Source organism: Peromyscus maniculatus, chromosome 1 (assembly GCF_049852395.1).
Source record: "Peromyscus maniculatus bairdii isolate BWxNUB_F1_BW_parent chromosome 1, HU_Pman_BW_mat_3.1, whole genome shotgun sequence".
Classification (NCBI taxonomy): domain Eukaryota; kingdom Metazoa; phylum Chordata; class Mammalia; order Rodentia; family Cricetidae; genus Peromyscus; species Peromyscus maniculatus.
The window spans coordinates 180,678,026-180,701,709 of NC_134852.1; the positions used below are offsets into that span (position 1 = coordinate 180,678,026).

General features: G+C 45.1%; 1 protein-coding gene and 1 long non-coding RNA gene across 6 annotated transcripts in view; one reads left to right on the forward strand and one right to left on the reverse strand.

Moving 5' to 3' along the window:
• The window catches only part of Glis3 (GLIS family zinc finger 3), a 447,159-nt gene that overhangs the window by 423,024 nt on the left and 451 nt on the right, over positions 1 to 23,684 (reverse strand). Inside the window, exons 1-2 of one of the 5 annotated variants that reach the window (XM_006987450.4) lie at positions 15,293 to 15,869; positions 1,168 to 1,651 (exon numbers count right to left, since the gene is read on the reverse strand). In XM_006987450.4, coding sequence (XP_006987512.2) covers positions 1,168 to 1,555 — 388 coding nt within the window. In that variant the 5' untranslated portion in view covers positions 1,556 to 1,651; positions 15,293 to 15,869. Of the gene's footprint in view, positions 1 to 1,167; positions 1,652 to 13,747; positions 13,877 to 14,252; positions 15,237 to 15,292; positions 15,870 to 23,684 lie in introns of those variants that run through there. The other 4 variants (XM_076561816.1, XM_076561811.1, XM_076561823.1 and 1 more) reach the window with 4 other exon arrangements.
• LOC143270767 (uncharacterized) lies at positions 16,001 to 19,642 on the forward strand. The gene is made up of 3 exons (XR_013047996.1): positions 16,001 to 16,350; positions 17,752 to 17,819; positions 18,349 to 19,642. It is a non-coding gene; the product is annotated as an uncharacterized LOC143270767 (long non-coding RNA).

Here is a 23,684-nt window from a genome sequence, read left to right on the forward strand (position 1 = left end):
ATGCTTACTGTTGTAGGGTTTTTAGATTTTTGTTGGTTTGGGTTGTTTTTTTTTTTTTTTAATCTCTTCACTTATGCCAAAAACTCCATGCACCAAAATACACAGACACCAAGACAAACAAGTCTTTGGCTACATGTCTGTTATTAATCATTATTCACCTTAATAACAGGGTATGTGGCCATTCAGTAGCCTGTTAGTAACTCTACTGAGCAGTATAAGCACTTTAAATACAAACATTTCAATACTACATGCTAAAGTACCTTAAGGAACATACAGAGTGCTATTGCACATAAAACGCTGTAGCCATGGAGGAGTCGGGCTCTTTTTCTTCCTGGCCTAAACACACACACCATCTGCAACATACATTCATTAAGTCCACACCAATTGCTAGAGAGAGTGTCGTGCAAATACTTTGTTAGTCCTCACAACTACTCTTTAATTTGAAATACATGGTAACCCACCCAATCACTACTAGACTAAAACCACATGTTGTGTTTCAAATTAACTAAGGTTTCTAGTCCCTCACAAATTTTAGATACATGTTTGTCATTCTTGTTGGAGTCGGGGCTCACTGGTGGAGCGGTTGCCTAGCATGCTTCTCTAAGGCCACGGTTTCAATCCCCAGCGTTAAGGGGGAATGGATTATGAATTATTCCCTGTACTGATTTCACTCTTCATCTCCTTATTTGTATTTACTGACTCCTCCTTTTACTGGTTATTACAGTGTCTCTCTTTTAACCATTTTCCTTCTAAGCACAGCTTTTCTTCCAGTACTTCTAACACCAGCAGTGGTTCTGGTTCAGACTTGTCCTCCATGGTCTGTAGAATCCACTCCACCCTCTAAACCAGGACAGAGCCACATGTATGCAGAAGACAGATTCGTCACCTTGCTCCTGTCCCCCTCCATCACCTGCCTCACCATCTCCCTTTTGAGCTGATCTTTCTGCTGTACCTTCTCCTCTGCTTCACGTTCCGAGGTGTCACACATTTGTATTTAGCACTTATACACACAGACACAAGTACACACCCAACCCCTTACCAAGCATGAGACTGTGAACTTTGACTTTGATGTTAAATTACATATATTTTCTATAGAATTCACGGACAGTGAACAGACATGAGATAAAACATTCCCATTTTTAAAAGATTCCAAAATGACAATCCTACCTTTCTCGGGATTTGAAGAAAAGGGGTCTCCAAATTCTTGATGTTTGGGTTTTACAGTAAGTGATGGTGCCATGCCACCCGTCTGAGTGGCCTGAAACTGAGGCTTCCCATTGGTGAGTAACTGTCTCCTGGGGCTCAGGGCAGGCAGATGGATGGGACTCATGGCCATGTTGCTCTGAGGAGCCATCCCTGCTCCGGAGGACATCTTGAGATGGAGGTTGTTAGCTAGATTTCCAAAAGTGGGGCTGGGTGTGCTGGCACAGGACGAGGGGCCCGGAGGGCCTGAGTGGGCTCTGATGGGAGGAATATGTTGACCACTGAGCAACCCAGGCCCCTGTGGGGTTCTTGCTGTCCGATGGAGACTCATGTCACATGACCTTCCATTCATTGTGAAAGCCCTAAGGCCAAGACGGTCAAGATCCAATGGCACGACTGATTCTTTCAGGGCAACTCAAGTAATTTATCCATGGGATAGGAGATAAGTCTGTTTAAAACAAAAGCAAATACAGGTGTTGGGAAAGGTAAAGCTGAAAATAAGACACAGCAATTTTTCAACTTGTACAGCATTCACACATCACCACCACCACAACAACAACAACAACAACAAAAACAACAACAACAAAAAATCACTTGGCAAACCGGCCCCTTATGTAGAATAAGATCATAAAACACACAGCTCCTTGGCAAGGACTCTCCACTTCTGCTTTCATAGGAAGCATGTATTATGGGTCAGTGCATTGTTCTGTTTGTCACTGTGCCCTTCTCAATATGGTACTCAGCAGCTACCACCAGTCTACTGAAGACGGCTTACAAAATGTAACTTACTCTACTCCCAAAGGATTGGCCCATACACTGCATTTTCCCTACAGTGTGTCTTTGGAAAGCCAGAACACCAGCCTCTGGGAGCTGCGACACTAAACTTCCGAAGTTCCCAATCAACAAATACAAAGCTAACATGATGTTCAATCTGAGGAGTATTTTCATAGTGCCCAGATTTGCAGTAGATCAAAACTCTAGGCATGAGACTATTAATTTTCATAGATCCTTACATTTAAATACTTACAATAGCATCAAGACCTTAGATTCATATTGATTCTGAGTTATGGATCTAGAAATAGACTCAATGCCACAATACTCCACCTTCCATTGAGAAGTTCTGGGAGAGGAGAGAGCTATAAACAATACCTCCTGGAAAACACAGGAGAAGAGGAGCTCTTAAAGGTGGGTGCCAGTATATTCACAGAAAGCCCTACTCTATTACTGTATATACCATACTGTCAGGAAGCCTCCGACGGGACCAGAAAAAAAATTACCAATGTGTCCACCAAATGCCATTTTCTACTTGTATGTGATGACATCAACACTCCCTAGGTCTAAAACTAAGGAAGGCTCTTCCCCCCACTAACAACTCCCTCCCCAGAGTAGGTCTAAGGAGGTGGCCAAGTGACACCATAGTGCCTCTACTGAAAATGTCTGCAACAGCCACAATGTGTCTTGTAGACAGACAAGATAGTCATAGGAAGCAGCCACGGCTGAATAAACACAGGAAATGAAGACTGAGAACAAGTCAATAATATCCATATGTCCTCAATAGGATAAGTCTTGGGATTTCTTTTTCCCTGGAGGATCCATTTGAGGTCTTGAACAAATATTTTCAACTCAACTCCAAAGGACGCAAAAGGAATGACTGCACCAGTCATCATGGGAAGGCTACCAAGGAATGAAAACTGTTTCAAGGACATTGTTTCCTTTCACCATTTTAGGAAACAAAAAATACTTAAATGTTCACTGTGCTTTCCATAAAATTACCATGCATGCCTATGTTGAGGTGCTCTGAATGTAATTCAAATGTAAAATTCAGAATGTACTCTTTATTCCTCTGCTTTGCCAAGAATCCCATCCTTTGATGACATCTAGCTGCCAATCTTAATGGACAAGAACTCTCTCTGTCATACAGCTACCACTCCTACTCTCCTGCCACCACAGGTCCCATGGAAAGACGAGTCTAAGTTATCCAAACCTGCATCACTGAAGTTCCTTTACAAAACAGTAAGACTAGAGCTTGCTACAAAGTGGTCCCGAGTCTGTTCTTCTTTGACTGTGGAAAATGCCCCACACACTGTCTGTTATGTGCACATCTGCTGTATTACCAACCACTCTCTTCATCTTGACTGGCTGATCTTGAGCAAGAATCAGAATCATGATCCAGTCTCCACTCATTCATAAAATAGTGGTTTCTGAGCACTCTGAACTTTCCAAGGAAGCATTTATTCACTATCCATCAAAAGGGGGAAAAAAAGCAAATAAATATGCCATGTTGGCAAATTTTTGAAAATGAAGAACAGTCCAAAATGACTGTAGTCAGTTAAACCATATCCAAGTGGCAAGAGTCTGCAGATTTGTTGACTGTGATCATTTCCGTTTTTTTTTTTTTAAGGAGCCATTTTTGCACCGGCATCATATATAAGTAGTTCTCATCAAAATCTGTATCAAAACCACATCACCAAGTATTCCAGCATTAGGTCCACAAGAAAGGAATGAGAAGAACCAGAACTAGAATTAAGCATCATGTACTCATACTGACATTTCATACAGGAATATTTATTTTGCTTTTTTTTTTTATAAACTGCACTCCTGTTTGAAACAGGTTTTAAAAAGGCAACAAAATATACTTAAATTTTATAACTGAAAAAAAATCAGAAAAATGAAGTGATTAATACAGAAAAAAATAGGTGAATAGCATGTAAGTTAAGCAAAACCACCCATGAGATGGAAAAAAGAAAAGATAGAAACTACATGAGGGAAAAAAGACATAAGATGTAAAGAAAGAAACTGTATATGGAAATATGCCTAAAATTAAAGTTTTCACATGAATTATGTCAACAAATCTTTCAAGCATTTGATACTAGTACCTAGAAATCACTTTAGTTTTCTCACAGTGTAACATTTTTATATACTTCTGAGCTAAGCCACTGATCAAATACCATTTCAAGTCCACTGGATAATAAAGCAGGAGCGAAGAAGCACGTGGTTTTAGGAAAGACATGTGTTCAAGCATCAGTGGGAAGTATTGGAGAAGCCAAGGAGCCGAGACCTAAGTCACCAGCTCCCTGGACTCAGTTCTCCATCCATAAACGCCTGGGGAAAACAAATGAATTCACCAGAGTCTCTTGATATTCGGGTTTTTCTAATACTCTAGATAAGGAGTACTATTTTTAAAACACTCACGTACTATAACAACAAATTGAGATGCAGCATCTATTTCTTTATCAATTAAAGCTAGAGGAATTGCGTGGACAGAGAAGGAAAAACAGTGGCACTCTCTACCAACTCAATTAAACAATGGTGGGCAGGCGGGCGGGCAGGGCCTCCCTCCCCCTCCCCTCTCCCTCCCCAACACCATGCCCAAAGACAGCACTAACCAACAATGAAATACAGCACTAAATCATATTCTGCTAAGAAAAAAAAAATCACAGCTAGTAGTATCCTAAACTTAACCAGGAAAACTCCACTGAAAGAACCTCTTTTTAACAAAGATGTATCTACTTATATTTTATATGTCTTAGTGTTGTATTTGCACTGGTGCCCACAGATCCCAGAAGAGGATGTCAAGTCCACTGAAACTGGAGACACAGGTAGTTGGGAGCTGCCATGTGGGTGCTGGGAACTGAACCTGGGTCCTCTACAAGAGTAGTCATTGCTTTTAACCAGTGAGCCATCTCTCTGGCCCCCTCTTTTTATTTAAAAACTCTCACCAGTTTCTCCTCTGTCTTATGTCCAACCCCTCTACTCAAGACTACCAACAAAAAAAGAAAAATGAACAAAGAATTTTTAAAGGAAAAAGCAAAGAGAATCCAAAAATATAAATCTCAGGTTTTTCCCATGTGACACTTTGCCATATTTAGATTTTTATACCCCATTGGGTCTCACAATGAAAATGTTCACTCTGCTAATGAGTTACTAAATCTTTCCTTTTGAGAACTTTCAACCTCTTAAAACACACTCCTATAATTCAGGTTAGAGAGGAAGTGACCTAACCCCTAAGGAAACCAAGGTAGAAAACCATTTAATAATGCCACTCCTTTTCTGGAAAAGCACTAACTTTGATCAAAACATAAAATCATGACTCTACCTTCTTCCCAGGGCTACAGGCACTGCTCCTTATGGATTAAGAGAGATTAAACAAATGAAAGCAATGTTAACTCATCCAGTTAAGAAAATTCCAGAAACAAGTTCCACAGTGCCTATTTACAGCCAAAGGCCCTTTCTTAGTAAATACCATTAATAGACTCATCTAGAGTCATAATTCATCTGATGAGCCAGTTAATTATTAATTTTCATACATCATTTCATTTCCTTAGGCTACATTTAGCCTCTGTTACATTTTCCATTCCTTATGCTGAGAGCATTTCTTACCCTGCACCCCCCCCCCAAAAAAAATCTGTTAATGAAGCACAAATAATGGGCAGGAAGCAAACTGATCCTGAATATGATCATATTTATGTATATGCATATAAGTAAATGTGTGCACGATTTACGGTGTGTGTGTGTGTGTGTGTGTGTGTGTGTGTGTGTGTGTGTGCATGTGTATATTCGTGTGCATGCGTGCGTGTGTGGCAACTATGACATGTTACCCTTTTCATTTTCCCGTCTGGGTTAATGATTGTATAGTTTCATTAAGCTCTGTCATTTCAACTCCACGGCCCTCATCGTTTAACAGGCCCGTGCTATTCTCCTGGGCTTCTCCTGTTACGGCTTTCTGTAGCCAGAAGAATATAGAAATGAAAAACCTACTGATGGATAATATAAGGTATTCTCATGCACGGCCACAGTGTGAAGCAGATTTTGCAATTTAATCAAGGACAGATAGAGCTGAATGTTCTTATATCCCAAGAGTTCATTTTAATAAGCAGAATGTACCTTGTTCTAACACAGGTGACTGACTCCTCAGTAAAGATTGTATAAACAAAAACCAATCATGTAAGTCATTTTATTGGCAACAATATAAACACAGCTATATTAGATGTCACCAATAAATCAGAGTGATTCTTGTCTGCAATTTCAACAAGAGGGAAGTGCAAACATGAGTCCATGAAGCTGGAGGATATGATGGAGGAAATACATAGAATGTGGACACTATCATTTCTCTAGACCCAAACTGGAAGGTCCTCCATTAGAATGAATGGATCCACAACAAAACAGAGTTCTTTGTATGGGTGCATAACTATATGCACTGAAACCAACAAAGCCACAAAAGGTTCACGAAAAGAAACTCATACTTGAGCTCTAGAGCAGAAACTCAAAGAAGTTTAAAGAAGATCTTTTCACGCAAGTCCTAATGAAGGCTGTAAGCACATGACCACATTTACTCTGAACATCAGTGTGTACCGATGTCTAACAACACATTCACTGGTAAGATGAAATCAGAGATTTCACTTTAGCACTAATTAATAAGACAAATGAGTGTCCCCAGCAGGCATTCCACTCAAGTCTTCCAAAGACCACTCAGAAGAGACACTATAACCTGCATTAGGGCCCCCTTCAACAGAACCCACGACTTCGATGTACCTGTGGATTCGAACTCTAAGCTAATTCATGATCAATATATTGTAATTATTCTAAGTTTTGTATTTATGAATTGCCTCTAAAAGGAAGGTAATTTTTCTTAAGCATATGGACTAAAATAACTAACAGTGCATTTTAAATTTAAGTCTGTAACTATGACGTTCACAATGTGAGCAGTGGGCATGGCCAAGGCCTAACAGAAGAAGAGGAGACAGGAGCGGCCAACTAGTTCAGGAACCCATCCTAGTCAGTCAGGCTGAAAGTCAGAAGCAACATTCTGAAGATCCGGGTAGTAGTTGTGGTGACGAGGACACTGATTACAGACCAGATGGCTGGTAGACAATCAGCATCTTCCCAGAGACCGTGCTGTAGAAGGACAATGGAGCTAGGTAAGGGTTCTCCCCCCAGAATGTACCTTCCACACCTGAGTGCATCTCCAGGACTCTCTCAGCCTCCTAATGTCGCTGGATTTAGCAATAATTACTGAGAAGGGTGTCATTACTTTGCCTCAGTCATTAACTCATCAGTGAGTACAGAAAGGTCTAGAAAGCTGAGGCCTTAGAAAGAAGGGTCAATCAATGCAAAAAAAAAATCATCATCATAAGAAATTAGCATGAACTTGAAACCAAAAACATTTCAGCACCAACAGGGATGTTTGGACAGGCAGTCATGGATTGGCCATGCCTCAGCACGGCACAGGTTGGGATATGCTGAGTTCCTAGGCCTACAGTTACTGAGGTATTCGTTCTAAAGCAGTGTTTTGCAAACTGAGCAGCAGTCCCCCGAAGGCCTATGGTATCAGTTACTCAACAGGGAAAGCCTTTTTTTTTTTTAATAAAATAAATAGAACAGACTGCAATCTATTTGCAGCTATCAGAGTACATCAAGAGTAATAATGGTCAAGAACTGTTCTATTTCATTTCTTTGCAGGTGTACCTATCTGTATGCACAGTGTGTTTTGGATAAGATAAACACTATTTTATGGTGGATCATGATAAAATGAAATAAAACCTCGTGTTAGAAAACAATTTGGAAGGCTGGGCAGAAGTGGCACACGCCTTTAATCGCAGCACTCAGAAGGCAGAGCCAGGCGGATCTCTGTGAGTTCGAAGCCAGCCTGAACTACAGAGCGAGATCCAGGACAGGCACCAAAACTACACAGAGAAACCCTGTCTCAAAAAAACAAAAAGAGAGAGAGAGAGAGAGAGAGAGAGAGAGAGAGAGAGAGAGAGAGAGAGAGAGAGAGAGAACGAACCATTTGGACTCTTTGCTGACCTCAAACACCTACAAACAGCAGCTGTAGGTACAGCCAGATTTTAGAAATCAAGGTAAAAGGAATACCAAAATAGTGTAAAATGAAGAAGCTTGACATTTTAGGTTTTTCTTTGTTTTGTTTTGAGACAGGGTTTCTCCATGTAGCCCTGGCTGTCCTAGAACTCCCTTTGTAGACCAGGATGGCCTTGAACTCACAGATCCTCCTGCCTCTGCCTCAGCTTTATTTTTTTAAGGGCAAACAATACAAAGCTACATTTCAGCCATTGCTATCTATCACCTCTCAGTAGAGAGTGATTGATCATTTGTGCTGATAAGTAGCAATTGAGCAACCAAGAGCATCAGCATCAAAATGACTGTCAGCGGGGTCTGAAGAGACAGTGCAAAGGTTAAGAGCACTGGCTGCTCTTCAGAGGGGTTCAGTTCCCAGCACCCACAGGCCAGCTCACAACTGTCTGTAACTCAGTTCCAAGGGATGCGTGTGGTGAACATACATGCAGATAAACACCCTTACCTATAAATCAATACGAATAATACTTATGGATTACTTTTAGATCTTCCTGGTTGCAGAGTGTAGACATCTATCCCAAGATTGAAGCCATGCCCTGATAGAAAAACCAAAATATGGAATAGCTATATATAATATATATAAATATATATATATATATAATATATATATAAAATCTACTATATTATATATATTAACACAACTCAGTTTTTCAGGACCCTGTTTTTTTTTTTTTTTTGAAATGTGTTCTTAATATGAGTTAACCATCAGATCCTGAGACGAAGAATCTGAAATGGAAAATATGAACTCATCCCCTGTGACGTCACCCCTGAATTAATTACCTGCACTACTGGGACTGAGTCCCACACGGCCATCATTTAAGACACAAAGCCCTCTTCTTTGAAAAACAGAAAAGTCATGAACACTGACTGGAGAATGTTCTTTGCAAAGAAACCATGAAAATCCATCCTCACACAAAGAGGAACAGGGGACGTGGACTATGCCCAAATGGAAAGCAGCTCCTTGTCATTTGGTTTGTATAACCTGCCACTCAGTCCACAGGAATGGCTATTTTTAAGGCTGAAACCACCATTTTCTCAAGAGGATAAGAAACAGCTACCTAGAGAAGATTCTAGAAGCAAAGCTGATCATTCAAACCAAAGTCAAGCTTGCTAAAGAATCTCTGTCACACGTGGACTGAGAGATTTCTCTCCTTTGCCACAGTTACTGCTGAAAAGTAACCACTGTAAAATATTTTTAGTCCTTGGTAGACAGAAGTTTTACACAAGTTAATTCTGATCACTGACATCAGGGAAGAAGTATGAATGTCCACAACAATGACTAGGCCTTTACCCAACATGACAACATATTTATTAAAAATTGTGTTTAAACCTTCATGAATGACTCAGCCAAGTTACAGACAGGAGTGGAGCCTATTGGTCATGCTGAAAAGGTTGGGAAAACATTCATCTATTTCTTCACACACAAAAACAGCACAAGTCCTACTCAGCCCTGGACTCTAGTTGGCTTTCTGTGTACAGTATTCAACAGGCCTAGAAATGAAACTTGGAAGTTGTGGCTCAGAACTGTAAAAACCACTGATGTTCAGAAATACTGGCCACTTTATCAAGGAGCCTGGGACAAGGTCAGATCTTGTGCTCGAGCCTATCTGCTCATCTAAAGTTCCTTAAGGCTTGCTGCCCCTGAAGGAACATGCAGCCTTTCATGTTCTCGGCCTAGAGATCACAGCAGACAAGAATGGCCCCACTCCTTTCCTCATCTCAAGTGTGCGCTCAGCTAGGTAGCGTCCCTGAGATTTCAAGCCTTGCAGACAAATCCCCCAATTTTGTGCCCAAGATAGAAAATAGTTAGATTGTTGCTCTAGCACACTGCCTTGAAACCTACCTCCAGAGTTTCCCAGCTTCCTCTCGTTCTCCATCTGTGTGCAGATGTGTGTATACATGTATGTAAGTTTGTATGTGTGCAGATCAACGAGGAAAGGTATAAGCACACACGCATGTGCGAAACAGATGACCACCTCAGGTGTCAACCCCAGGAATGCACTCCGCCTCCTTTTAAACAAGGTCTCACATTGACCCCGAGCTCCCCAACTAAGCTACACTTAACTGATCCCCAATGTCTCTGCCTCCCCAGTGCTGGCATTACAGGGGTGTACTACCATATTTACACTTTTACATAGGTTCTAGGATACTGGTCATGCTGAAAATGTTGGAAAAACATTCATCTCATGGTCCTCCTACTTGCAAGGCACGAGTTTTGCCAAATGAAGCAGCCACAAGCCCACTTCTACGAACTCTCCAAGCCCACTGTATGCCCTTCACACTCCTGTGTTTGTCTCCATGGCTCTCATCTGTCAAATGGGGATACTCACACTATTGGGCACTGTTTATGGCATTACAGAGCAGCAAATGAGAAAATGCATGTCACATTCTTAGTACAGTGCCAAGGACATAAAGAACCCAACAAATGCTAACTATTTTCCTCCATATACATTTTTCATTTCACATTCCTCCCATTCTTCAGTGCTCTGTGGCTATTTGCCTATGTTTCATTTCCCTGTCTAAAGTCTCCTTCCATTGAGTTTTGCGGTTATGTCTAGTTTATATGGGAACTCCCCCCAGCCCTTGTATTTAGAGATAGTCATATAATGTATTTACACATTTACATATAATGTATCTATCCTTTTCACACATGACTTAGCATACGTATATTTCAATACTAATTTACACATGTACATATTTACTACCTTTATGTTATTCATATTACGCAGAAAATAAAAGTGAGATATGTAATTATAGTCTGCCCTCATCATTTATTATCTGAATAAATATAAGTGGCATGTGACAATGCAATAATCAGTCCCATGCCCTGTGACCTGAAGATCCAGTTTAATTACAGCTGTATGCTTTCTAGCCTGCTCATTCCCATCTCTCTTCTGTTCGCTAAGTAAGAAAAAGTAACACAGAAATTCTGTCCCATCCTCTGGGTAGACACAATGTTCTTGCCTGAATCTTCACATTCTGGTAGACAATTCTCAGTCAATTCAGTACTAAGCTATGTTTGCTGTGGAGTGTTGGCCCTCATACCAGGGCTACCAACGCATTCTCTTAACATTTTTCCTGCTCACCGGGAATCACACCAGGCATGTTACAAAGGTAGGTACCAGACTGCCGACAGGTATGGATATGATCCATTTCACTTGTATCTCTCCTTAATTCTATCACCTTAAGTAATGCTCAAACAACTACTTTCTATACGCCAAACTGTTCCCATCACCTTTAAAGGAAAACCCAGATTATCTGACCTACTACAAAGTCGCGAGCATATCAAACAAAGCTAGAACCATTCCAGTTCCGCAAAACACTTGTTCAGGCAAACTCACACAAGTGTTAGAAGTGAAGGTAATGTTACCTTTAAGCAGTGGTTCTCACCCTCCTAGTGCTGTGACCCTTTAATACAGTTCCTCATGTCATGGTGACCCCTGATCATAAAATTATTCTGTTGCTCCTTCATAATTGTAATTTTGCTACTGTTATGAATTGTAATGCAAATGTCTGATATGCAACCCACAAATTAAGAACCACTGTCTTAAAGGGAGGCAGTCCCTGGAGGGATCTCTGAGAGATGCTCCTGGGATGCCAGTTTGTTGGGTGTGTCCTGTTTATGAAGCTAACAGGTGTGATCTTCCACATGGATATTTTGTTCTGCCTCAACAAAAATGTTGGCTTTTGTGTTAACTCTGCCTAAAGTAAGTGGTAACTAGGAAAACCTTAAGCTTGGGCATCTTTTATAAAAATTCAGCTCATCTTAATGTCATATTAAAGACTCAATTTTGTCTCTTTCTCCTGGAATAAGGATGTCATCGTATTTTTATTGCAAAGACTACCTATGTGCCTTTTTTTCCTTCAGTCCTGACTGAGTTTATGAACTAGCCAAACATAAAAGGGTTAATCCTGTATTGACTCCTTATTTATAATAAAACTTCCTCTATAGAAAAATAATTGCAGAAACACAGGAAATGACTTCTCCAAGGGTAAGAGTGTGCTCTGGTCCTTCTTCCTGGATCTGCTCCTTCAAAATAACTCCTACAGTCAGGGAGAACTAAACACTAACATCCCAACTCCAATGGTCAGCAACCTTGACCTGAGAGGACAATGTAGACAGACTATCCTCAGAATATTCCTAGTAGGAAAAAGGTAACGTGAACACTGACCTGTCTTCTAAAACTGCGGAAGGGCCACCCCGGCCACATAAGTAAAGGCAGGGCTTTTACAAACTATCACTTCCATGTACTTAACTCTCGCCATTCTTTTTCGCCTACCACAATAGGTAGAGTCTGGGGTGCATCCCAGAAAGAGAGTTACTTCCCATTTAGAGTAAGAACCACTTTCTCCCAAGCAAACCAACCAACCTCAGTTATCCAACCTCTGCTAACCTGAGTGGGAACTCTGGTAGAACCAATGAATTGTAGAAAGGCCACTCTGCCCAGAGTGACCTCAAGAGAAGCGAGGAGAGAGGGCATCATCCCAGAGCACACAGAATTAACTAACTCAAATCTCAAGAAGGGCTGAGTCCTCCTGGCATGGGAGAAAAGAAATGAATAAGGTACTAGTAAGAATGAGAATCTTCTCGATGAACACTGTGGTAAATTCTAGTCAAGTCACTAAATGTAAGCAGTTCTCCCTGGAGAAGAAAGGGGGGGGGGCATACACTCTCACAGAGCTCTCTCTTTAGATCATGTCAACGTTTCCAGGCACAACTTTCATTGTTTTTCTGCAAACTTTTGCAGGTTCACCTGCTCTATGTAGCCTCATTGCAAACAAGAGAGAAAAGGGGGGCAGGGGTAAGATTTAAACTCAAGTCCATTTTTACAATTTTAAGAGTTCCTCATAGAGTCTACAAAGTGAAGTCCAGTGGGCAAGGAGACATTTGGGGACAGGGCCTGGCTACCACCCAAGGCAGAAAGCATGACTCATCAGAGCTTCAGTGCGGACAGAAGACACTTCGCATTTGTCTTGAGTTCACCTTCAGGCCAAGAACCGCTCTCAACTGAGAAACTCTAGTGTTTTTCCTGGATGCTTAAGTTTGGCAGGGGTTCTTGGGCAAAACCCCTGGAGTCTCAGGGTCTTGATTTCCCCCCCTCTTCCCCTCCCCCCCCCAGGACTTTTAACAGTTCCCACTGGGCACTCCAGGTCCCATAACCCAAAGGGATCTGGTCCACTGGGGGGAGCTGTATACATACCTTCTCTCTTTCCTAGCCAACTCTGGAATCACTAGGACCACCAACCCAATTCTCAAGAGATGTCCTAGAAAGAGGCTCTGCGGGGCTGGGAAGGTGTCCTCTCCAGGAGAGACAGGGTTGCAAGTGCTGGAGTGTCCCTGCGGACACTACTCCCTAGGACTCCGGAAGTGACCCCCTACCCTCTATTCCATAGGACCAAGCTGGTGTCAAAAGAGGCCAAGCCAGGAAGAGAGGTACACAGGGCAGAGGCGCCAGGAGTGGTGGTGGGGCTGCAGGGCCTAGGCGTAAGGCCCGGAACAGTGGGTAGACTGCCCGCTTGGGCTCAACAATCCCCCCCCCCAAACAATACAAACACAAGCACGCACACGCGCGCGCGCGCGCGTACACACACACACGTACACACACACGTACACACACACACACACACACACACACACACACACACACACACACACACACACAAATACACACACCTTTGCCCCGCAGGGGTCTTGGGTCCTGGCCCCTGGGCTCCCCGGAGGTAAGCGAGGGCAGGACCGGAGGTGGAGGCGCCAGGGCCCCTAGTGGTGCTCGCTGAAACCCGGCCGCCCCCGCTCTGCCCCCGCCTCTCACCCGCGGCGTGTCAGCCAGCCAGAGAGCAAGCGAACGCAACAAAACAAAACAAACTCGTGCCGGCTTCCTGTTGTGCAACCCGGTACTGAGTAAATCGGGGGCAGAAAGGCCGCCGCCAGCCGCCAGTTAGGAAGCCGGGACCGACCGACCGAGGAGACCCTCGTGCTGCGGGCCGGAGCCCCGGAACCCCAGGAGCCGCACTTGGGTGCGCACCGCCCCGCACCCCACCCGCGTCCTGTGCGAGTGCTCCCCCCGCCGCCCCGCGTCCTTTTGCTGTCGCCTCCCAAACAGACTACTTACCAGGTCCAAGGGCGCGACCTCCTGGAGCCAGAACCCTTACCCCAATGTCTCCCTCCAGGTACCTACTTGAATCATCCATAGGATGACAAATCCACCCGGGCCAAGGTTTTCAGACACTTGGGTGAGTTCCTCGTCCCCTGGGTGACTTGTCAGCTCTAGTGAGTAACTGGGAACTGTCGCTTGGGGCAAGGTGTGTGTCTAGGATTGCCAACAGCTCACTCACGCTTTCCAGAAAGTGGTCCCGGACGACTTCAAAATAGACACAGGGTCATTTATAGGGACCAGAGACTTGAAGCAGGACAAAGTCCCCGAGACTGAGACATTCCCCAAACAGTGCTGACATTTTGTCCCGGCCCATAAAAATGTACACGCGAGGTGACGAACCCGGAGGGGAGTGTTGGTGTCCGAACGCGTCTGCGATTTCGTGGTGTGGGAGGTTATAGTTGAAAACCTGGCGGCTGCGGGTCGCTGCACCTCTCCCGACTAGTAGCTGTGTCCCCGAACCCGAGGACCTCCCTGAACAATGGGCACAACAACTTGGATAGAACACAAAAGTGGAAAACAGCCTTCGTGGCGCTCCACAAACACGTGGAAGCCGGAAAAACAACTACTGCCCCGACTCTGGCCGAAAGACCTCAGGCCACCCCATCACTCCACACTTTGCCAAAGTTTCCCTTAAGTAGAACCCCGAGGGATGGCGCGCACCGTGCCGGAGCGCTAACTGGCCCTGACTGTGTCGCCTTGTGGGACCTGTGTTATCTTTTAAAAGGCAGAGACTCTCCCTATAAGCGAAACTTCAACACCTTGCTGGTTTCCTTTCCGTCTACACTCGGCGCTCTTAGGTAACTGACAGCCAGTCTGATGGCTAAACGAGTACTGCCATCTGCCTCGGTAAGGTGTGCCTGGGTCTCTAGAAGCCCTGTGAGTCTGGAGACTTGGGGTGCTCGTGTCCTCAAACCCGCGCGAACGCCACCAAGCCGGCGTGCACAAACTCTTTCTAATCCCGAGTTTGCATCTCTTGAGACTGACCGCCCCCACACTCTCGAGCGCCTTCTCCTCGCTCCGTCTCTCGCCTGCGGAACAAAGTTCCTATGGCATCCACTTACCAGGTAACCGGATTTCCACAACAAAGCTGGGCGCGTGAGTCCCTTCTCCCGGCCAGCCCGCGCGTGACAGCACTGGCGACGAACGGGTGGGGGGCTGAGCCCCTCAGCGCTCCACGCGGGCTCTGCCTCCTTCGGAAATGAAAACTCGCATCCAAGCCCGGGGCCGGAGCGCGGAAACGCGGCCCGATGGCCGTGTGTGCGCGCGCGGCGGCTGCGACGGCCGCGGCCCGGGAAGGAGGAGGCAGGGCAGCGGGCCGACTCTCGGCATCAGCTCGCTGTCCCCGCTCCGCACAGACACACTCCTCCAATCATGTCTTTACAAAGTTGAGTGGCGACTGGGTGCCTGGCCCCGGGCGCTCATCCTCGCTCTGGGCCGAGGGGGATGCGTGGAGGGGCCGGGCTCGGGATGCTGGCTGTTGGAGCTGGGTCCCGGCTGGAGAGCGCCGGTGCGAGCCTGGACCCGGGCCCGCCGCGGCCCCGAGGTGCGCGGCCCCTGGCTCCCGTGCCCTTGCGCGCCGCGCTCTGGGCTGCCCGGGCGGCGCAGTAAGGGACGCTGCTGCAGGGAGAGGGGAAGAGGGCGGGAGGGAGGGAGGCTGCCCGGCGAGGAGTGTGGATGTGTGTGCGGCCGCGAGGGCCGGCCCGCAGCCAGCTGCTTCCTGAGTGTGAGCGCCGGAGGGGGCGGGGAGGGATAGGGGCGGGCTCCTGGTCACCAGGCCAGCTAGTGTCTCTGTTCGGTGGCGGCACACGCTCCTTCCCATAAAACTCCAGAGCCTGGTAACCGCAGAGAGACTCTTCACCTTTCTGGACCTATGTGTTTGGCTTTCTTTTTTAACCTAAAAGTGTGTCCGCCCTTCTACAGGACCCGTTGTCCAATCCTACGGAACAAGAGAGGAAAAACCTTGTAGTAAAAAGTGGGGAGAGTGAAAACAGAAAAGTGAAAGATGGCAAAAGGGACCCTAAGGTGTGGGATTGGATGCTGGTGACTATTTCAGAACTGGCTGTGGAGTGCAGAGAGGATCCTTGTGACATCTTCCAAGGAGTAGAGGGGCCAAAGGAAGGTAAGGGGAAGTAACCAGGGTTTCACTTGAAGATAGGCTGGGAGGAACGGGCACACCCTCCTCGAAAATACTGCTTGTGTGCAGTGGTATTCTCCTTAGAGCTCAACATCTCTGGTTTTGTAAGTTGTGGTCCTTCTGCTAGGCTTGATCAGAGCCCTCAGGAGCCTGTCACAAAAAAACTTACTGTTAGTGGATCCACTATGGATTGCCACAGAAAGCAGAGACTCCAAGCTTGGAATTCAGTGCCTATACTGCAGGCAGCATTCTCCAGTTAGGCCTTTGTGCAGTGAGTCTCACTCTATTCCTCTTTGTGGGTGAAGTGAACTGGGTGCCACAGACACTTCGAATACCACTCACTAGTCTGGGGTTTGGGAGGTAGCTCCGTCAGTAGTGAAATGTTGTCTTAGGAGTGTGGGGACATGGGTTCACATCCCCGAACCCATGTGAAAAGCCAAAACATCGTGGTGCACACTTGTAATTCCTGCACTGATTGGGAGTGGGGAGTAGGGGGTGGGGGTGCACAGACAGATCCCTGGAACTCACTGGCCAGCCAGCCTACCCAAATCAGTAAACTTTGGGTTTGATTAAATATCCTGCCCAGAGAGAGAGAATGATCAAGGAAGACACCTACATGGAACTCTGGCCTCCATGTGCACTCACAGATTTGTGCACACCCACAAACACCCAAACACGTAAACACATACAATATACACAGAGAGAATTCCTCTTGTCCTCAGAGTCTATTCTGCTATCGTTCTAATATAATGTAGCATTTTAATAGATGCTGTGGTCAGAATGAAGCCCCTAAGGACACAAGTGACTTAACACAGAACACCAAACCAAAAAGATTGTTGGCAGTTTTTGTGTCTTATTTCAGCAGAAGTGTTACCACGTCTTAATCTGTGGTAATAAGCAACATCACCAGGAGAAACCTAATTTTTCACAATACTTTTTCTTAGACCTTGTTATGGTCCTCCTTTCTTTAGGAGGGAGACATAAACTCTATAAAACACCAGAGTATCTGTCAGCAGAAGTAAAGGGTGAAGGAATAGAACAGTAAGCATTATGCTATGCCATACTGTCAATTTCCTGTTTCTCTCTCTGGTCTTCATCGCCTTTTAAATACAAATGCCCAAGCCCGGGATGGCAATAGATGGGTTCAACCGCACATAAGAAAAGAAAATACTCATAAAATGAAGCATGCAGCAACATCACAAAAACAAAGAAACCAAATGGTGGAAATTGCCATGATTATTCCATTGTGGCTAGTTATTGCAACATGCCTGACATTCACATAAAAACCCATCCTCATGAACTGAAGCCTTCAGGAGCAGAGCAAGCTGCTCAAGTTCAAAGCATCATGGGAAACTCTGCTCCTTACAGTCTTGTGCCATTCCCCAGGCAGAAGTAAAGCCAGGGTGAAGGATGAAAAAAAGAAGAAGAAGAAGAAACCATTGTCAGCATTTCAGGTAACATTGATATGCTGTGGTTTGGATGCATAGTGATGAAATGATGTCTTGGAACCTGACAAAAAGCTTCTGAAACTTCTTACACAATGGGAATCTCAAAGCTGCAAGAGAAAATCCTTAGTACTCTACCCTACTTTAATCAATGACTCATGGAAATGAGATAGTGGGGGAAGTTATGAGTCATTAATTTCCCCCAAAATCCCTTCTTTATTTTGAGCCTGAAAGTGGGGATGGCATTTTATTCAGGTGGCATTTTCAGGAGTCTCTAATATTCCTAACACATTTACCACTAAATAGGTACAATGCTTTGTGGTGGGAGCAAGAACGTAGATCTGTAATGTGCTTATAGTTCAAGAGTTTCAGTGACCCTGGAGTGCTACCAGAACTCTAGCATGACTCAGAATGAGATCTGTGCTTCTTCCAAACAGAACTGGTTAGGAGAGGGAAGGGAGACAGTGGGAAAGGAAGTGAGGATGTTCGGAGACGGCACCCTTCCCTTCCCATGAGCCTCCCCATCATTTGTTCTTAGGACTCATGCCTGGCAGCCTTCCAGCCAGAGAGGTGGGAACTGTAGCCTGGCCAGCATCTCCCATCTCCAGAGACCCACATTGAATTCATCTCAAGCCCTGACTCAGGACAACTGACTCAGCAGACAGTGCCCTGCTGCCAGCTCAAGTGTACCTTGTCTGTCCAAGCACTGAAACCAAGAGAATTACGCTTGGCGGGCTCCGTACATGAGGAAGTATGACTTAAAGTCTTTGTCCTGTGCCTAGGATAGAGTAAAACCTCGAGGCTCTTGAGTAGATCACCTCATCTTTCCTCAAAGCCATGAACATGAGAGAATTGCAGGCACAGCTGGGGTTGTGGACCCAGAACCCCTGGGTTCTTTCAACCTTGTTGCCCTACAATAGAAAGGGATTCTCTCTTGGCTGTATGAAAAGCGCACAGGAAGTCCCAGTAGTTGCTTCTTTTCATAACTGTGACAAAATGCCTAACAAAAAAACTTAAGGAACCAAGAGGTTTGTTTTGGCAGGGTCCATCATGGCAGAGAATTCAGAGAAATGAATGTGGTTGTTCCCACTTTCTCATCCCCTGTCCCCCCAACCCCGCGCGTGTGTGTGTGTGTGTGTGTGTGTGTGTGTGTGTGTGTGTGTGTGTGTGTGTTTCCGAGACACGGTTTCCCTGTGTAACGGTCCTGGCTGTCCTAGAACTCGCTTTGTAGACCAGGCTGGCCTTGAACTCACAGAGACCCACCTACCCCTGCCTTTAATCCAGAAGTGCTGGGATTAAAGCCACATGCCACCACGGCCAGGCTCACTTTCTCATTTTTATTGGGTTGAGGACCTGTGGGATCGTGCAGCCCACATTCAGGGTGGATCTTTCCTCCTCGATTAAACATTTGTGGAAATGCCCAAAAATGCACACCCAGAGAGAGGTTTGCCTCCTGGCTGCTCCTAAATTGAATCAGCAGTGAAGATTAGCCATTACACATGTGTATGAAGTTCACGGTCTCTTGTAGTCAGTGTTGAACGCCACTAAGTGTGCAGGGAGGGTGAAGGAGGCAGGAATAATTCCCTCCAGAGTAACGTGGAGTAGCCTGGCTGCTTGAGCTGGCCTTCAAAGAACGATAGAGGAGCAGTCAGCAAAGGCAGCTATGCCTCAGAAAGGCACAGAAGGCACAGCTCCTGCGCAGCTGCAGATTCAAGGCTGAAGTCAAAACAGGCATTCATGACCGTGTGGCTACAGCCATCACTGAACATTCCCAGAGAGAACTTCACAGCAAAACTTCAGAACTGTTACATGAGTGCATCCGAGCGACCTAGCAGAAGAGCAATGATCAGGGCCCTGTTCATGTAGAGTGCCCGTAGCCAGAAACAAATCTGAACTTCGGCTGACGGAGAAGTTGAGCTAATAGCACCAATAACAGTATGCCTAGCTATTAAAACAGAAGCTCACGCACACACTCACCCCAGCTGACAAGAGTCCACTCAGGTAGAAATGCAGCAAGAAAAGTCAGTGTTTGCCAAATTAAAGAGGAGAACTAAAAATGTAAGATGGAAAATTTCCATTTTACCCTCCTGAATGAGTCGTGCAAATAGCAGGATCCAGAAAATTTCATATTATGTTACCCATGTTTGATAGGCTAATAAAATTTAAATTATTTCACCACAGGTATGGTTAGCCCAGACTTTCCTTACCCATCAGTCAGTGATACTGGGTTGTTGTTTTTTAAGTTCTCATTTATACTTATTATATTCATGCCAGAATACTCTTTCCCTTCTGAGGTCAAAACTTTAAATCAGAGTCTAAAATGTTTCACTTCAAACGTAACTGACAAAAGTATTTTTCTCCATATGGTTCCTCTCCATTTCTTTTGGTAAGTACATTTTTTTTCCTTCCCATAAGCTTGAGGTGCAACTAAAATTCAGCAAAGACCAGTGGGCTATTTCCTGACATATTCCTAAACAGTGTGTGCAAAGGCCTTATCCAAATAGAAATGAATCGTAAATGTATACAGTATTCCACGGTGATTCCTCTCCTACTAGAAATGAATCGTAGATGTATACAGTATTCCACGGTGATTCCTCTACTACTAGAAATGAATCGTAGATGTATACAGTATTCCATGGTGATTCCTCTACTACTAGAAATGAATCGTAGATGTATACAGTACTCCACAATGATTCCTCTACTACTAGAAATGAATCGTAGATGTATACAGTATTCCACGGTGATTCCTCTACTACTAGAAATGAATCGTAGATGTATACAGTACTCCACAGCGATCCCTCTGCTACTCCGCACCAGCACTGGCTACTTTCAGAGTTGTGAAGTTAATTACCTCATGGAGACATGATCTTGTCTATAACTGCCTCCATTAAATGTCTTCCAGTAGCTGGCTGTAACTTACTTCTCTTCATACATTCACAGAAGCACTGTGAGCTAGGAAGTAATGAACACTAATCAAATGAATGGCTTTATTATGAGAACGTGACAGGATGACGTTCTGCTTGCCGAGGTGGTGACCAACACTAACCACTTGTCTTTGTCTTTGTAATCATTTCGGCACTGGGAGAGAGCCTCCGCATCTGGCTCCTCTCTCTCAGTGTGCACAGGTTCTCCAGCGTTTGGTTTCCTCCATGAGGAAAACTCAAAATCTCCATGCCTGGCTTTGTGTTTGGAGGTGATCCTGGCCTAGGGCCTTCTCAACTGAGACCCACTGTGTCTCACAGGGAGCCTGGTCCCTCACCTCACACCTTGAGTTCTATACAGAAAAGAAATGGCATCCTAAGAGTGGATGAGAAGGGAGTCAGGAGAGGAACTAGGGATGGAGAGTGCAGAGAGGTGGGTGTGCCTTTAAATGAGCTGAATGCAGAAGTGGGTGGTCCACCCTGGGATCCCAGCTGGGTTAACTGGACAGATTAGGCTCTGAGGAGCAAGTGATTTGGTGGCTTCTCTTAGGACTCTTCCTTGACTTGCCTGCAAGAGCCTTTGAAGAAGCTTAGAAGTGTTCTACACATCCCAGATTGCTGTGACATTGACACTTGGGAGTTTTCAACATCTGTACACAACTTCTATTCTCTTGGAGTTCTGTAGCTTGACCCAGAGTATGACTTTGTTGTCTGTTATTCAAATGACCAGCTGCCCCCAAAACATACCTGTTCATACTAAAAGTGTTGACCTCCTTTGGGCCAGAGTGTTCCTTAAAGGTACAGCCGCACTGCACCCACCAGCTCAGTGAAGTCCAATCTCATGCAATTTCCATTTCAAAGATGAGGAACCGGGGAGAGGGGTGAAATGCCTTCCCAGCGTCTTAGCTGGTGTGGGTGTGGCCCACTTCAAACAGAAGTCTCCCTACAGTTCACTGCTTTTACTCCTTCAGGGCAACTGAACCTGCCTCTGCCTAGTGTTTATTTGTTCGTTCCCTCAGGCAGGATGTTGGAAGGAGGGTGGACTTTGGAATCAGAAAACCTGGAAATCCCAACTCCACTACTTACTGGAAGATTGGAGGTTGTACCCTGGCCCACGGGGGACTTCGGTTGTGCTCTTGGAGGCTTTGTAAGGACTGGGTAGGAGCTGTGCTGATAAACTTGTGCAAGCTGAGGTTTTTCCCTGTTGGTAGTGGACTCAGCATAATAGCTTCAGGGGAAACTGACCCCACTACCCTCCCCAACTCCTAGGAGGGGCTTGAACTCCTAAGAGACATTCTGAAGTGAGTGGCTGGTTAATATGACCTTAAACCAACCAGTGCAGGACCTTCCCCAACCCCTCCACCCCACGGCATTGGCGTTGACTCAGTCAGGCTTATGACCCAATTTGGACTAATGATAGATGGAAAAGAATGGTTTTGGGTGGCATCTAGGGGCAGTAGCCATTCTCCCTCTGTGCTGTGCAGAGACAAGGAAAGCTGCCTTCCTCTGAACCTGCAGAGAAAGCTCCTGCTCAGTGCAGGGCAGGGTCGAGTAAGCGCCAGCCTGGGCCTGGATGGAGCCGCTTCTGATCTCCACCTCGCTGCTCAGCCTTCTCATTTATGAGAACTATTAAGTTCCTTTTATTGTTTTTTATACTAGTAACAACAACCTATAAAAGTACCTGAGGTAGCTAAGGGACCATGGAAGATATAAAGATAAGCAAGACAAACTCCACCACCTAGTAAACGCTGGTATCGTTTTTATAGTGTAAGAAGAGCCTGGATTTAAAAGAAAAAAAAATACTATGATTCAGGTTCTCTTTGGGACCCTCCAGTCATTTGGATAGAATCATATTAAAGAAAAACATTAATCTCCCCCATAATTACACAATGGCTCCTTCAGATCTACTGGCCAACCTTTGGGCCTTAGATAGAGAGACTGATCCATTCACCTGACAGACAACTCCCTTGAAAAGCTGGGCCAGTTTCTGTATGCTCCCAGTTACTGGTTAACAAATGCTGCCCAAGAACCCATCTCCTGAAAGAAAATTTATGCATTCCAAAATGCCTATGGCAATTGGACTTTTTTCAATCCAAGGTAAAGCAGAGCCCGCCCAGATTGCCGTGGAATGGCATTTAGAAACAGTTAAGGAATCATTTAGAGGTGCCTGCTCACGTGTCTCAGAATCCCACTCAGTTCTGTGGTAGTTGTTGGTCCAGCTTTCCAAAGTTGGAGTTCATCCTCCACCATCGTCCCCACCCCCACGCTTTTCAGTCCTGTTTTGTAACTAAATGACATTTAAAACTCTAGCTGTGGAGATCACTTGGGGCTGTTGGCATGAGCGTCAGGGGCAGAGAGTCCTTAGATCCTAGATTGAAGGTAGAGGCCAGCAGTGAGACCATTTGAACTTGATAATAACGATGCTATCGCGGCAGGTTGCGTAGGTCAGAAACGTCCTTGTCACCGCTTTCCTTGCTTCTAGCAAGAAGTGGGCATGGAGGAAAGAGCGGAGGCATCAGGTTACAAGCGGTCAGTGCCAGGCACAGCTTAGTTATGGCAGAGATAACGGCTTATGTTGACCAGGGGCTTACTCTATGCCAGGATCCGGCATCGAGACCTATGGGCTCATTCAACTTTCACAGACACGGAGCTAAAAAGTAAGAGGAGAATTGAACTCAGCCCCCTCTGGCTACAGTTCACATGCTTTTTCCAGAAGCATTGTACTCCACTAAACACAATGTAGCCTAAGACGTGATAAAACATGTGGCAATATAAGTTACATATAAAATTGAAGAGCATGTAGCGGGGCAGCGGCTCACTCCTTTAATCCCAGCACTCGGGAGGCAGAGCCAGGAGCATCTCTGTGAGTTCAAGGTCAGCCTGGTCTACAGAGCGAGCTCCAGGACAGGCACCAAAACTACACAGAGAAACCCTGTCTCGAAAAAACAAAAAA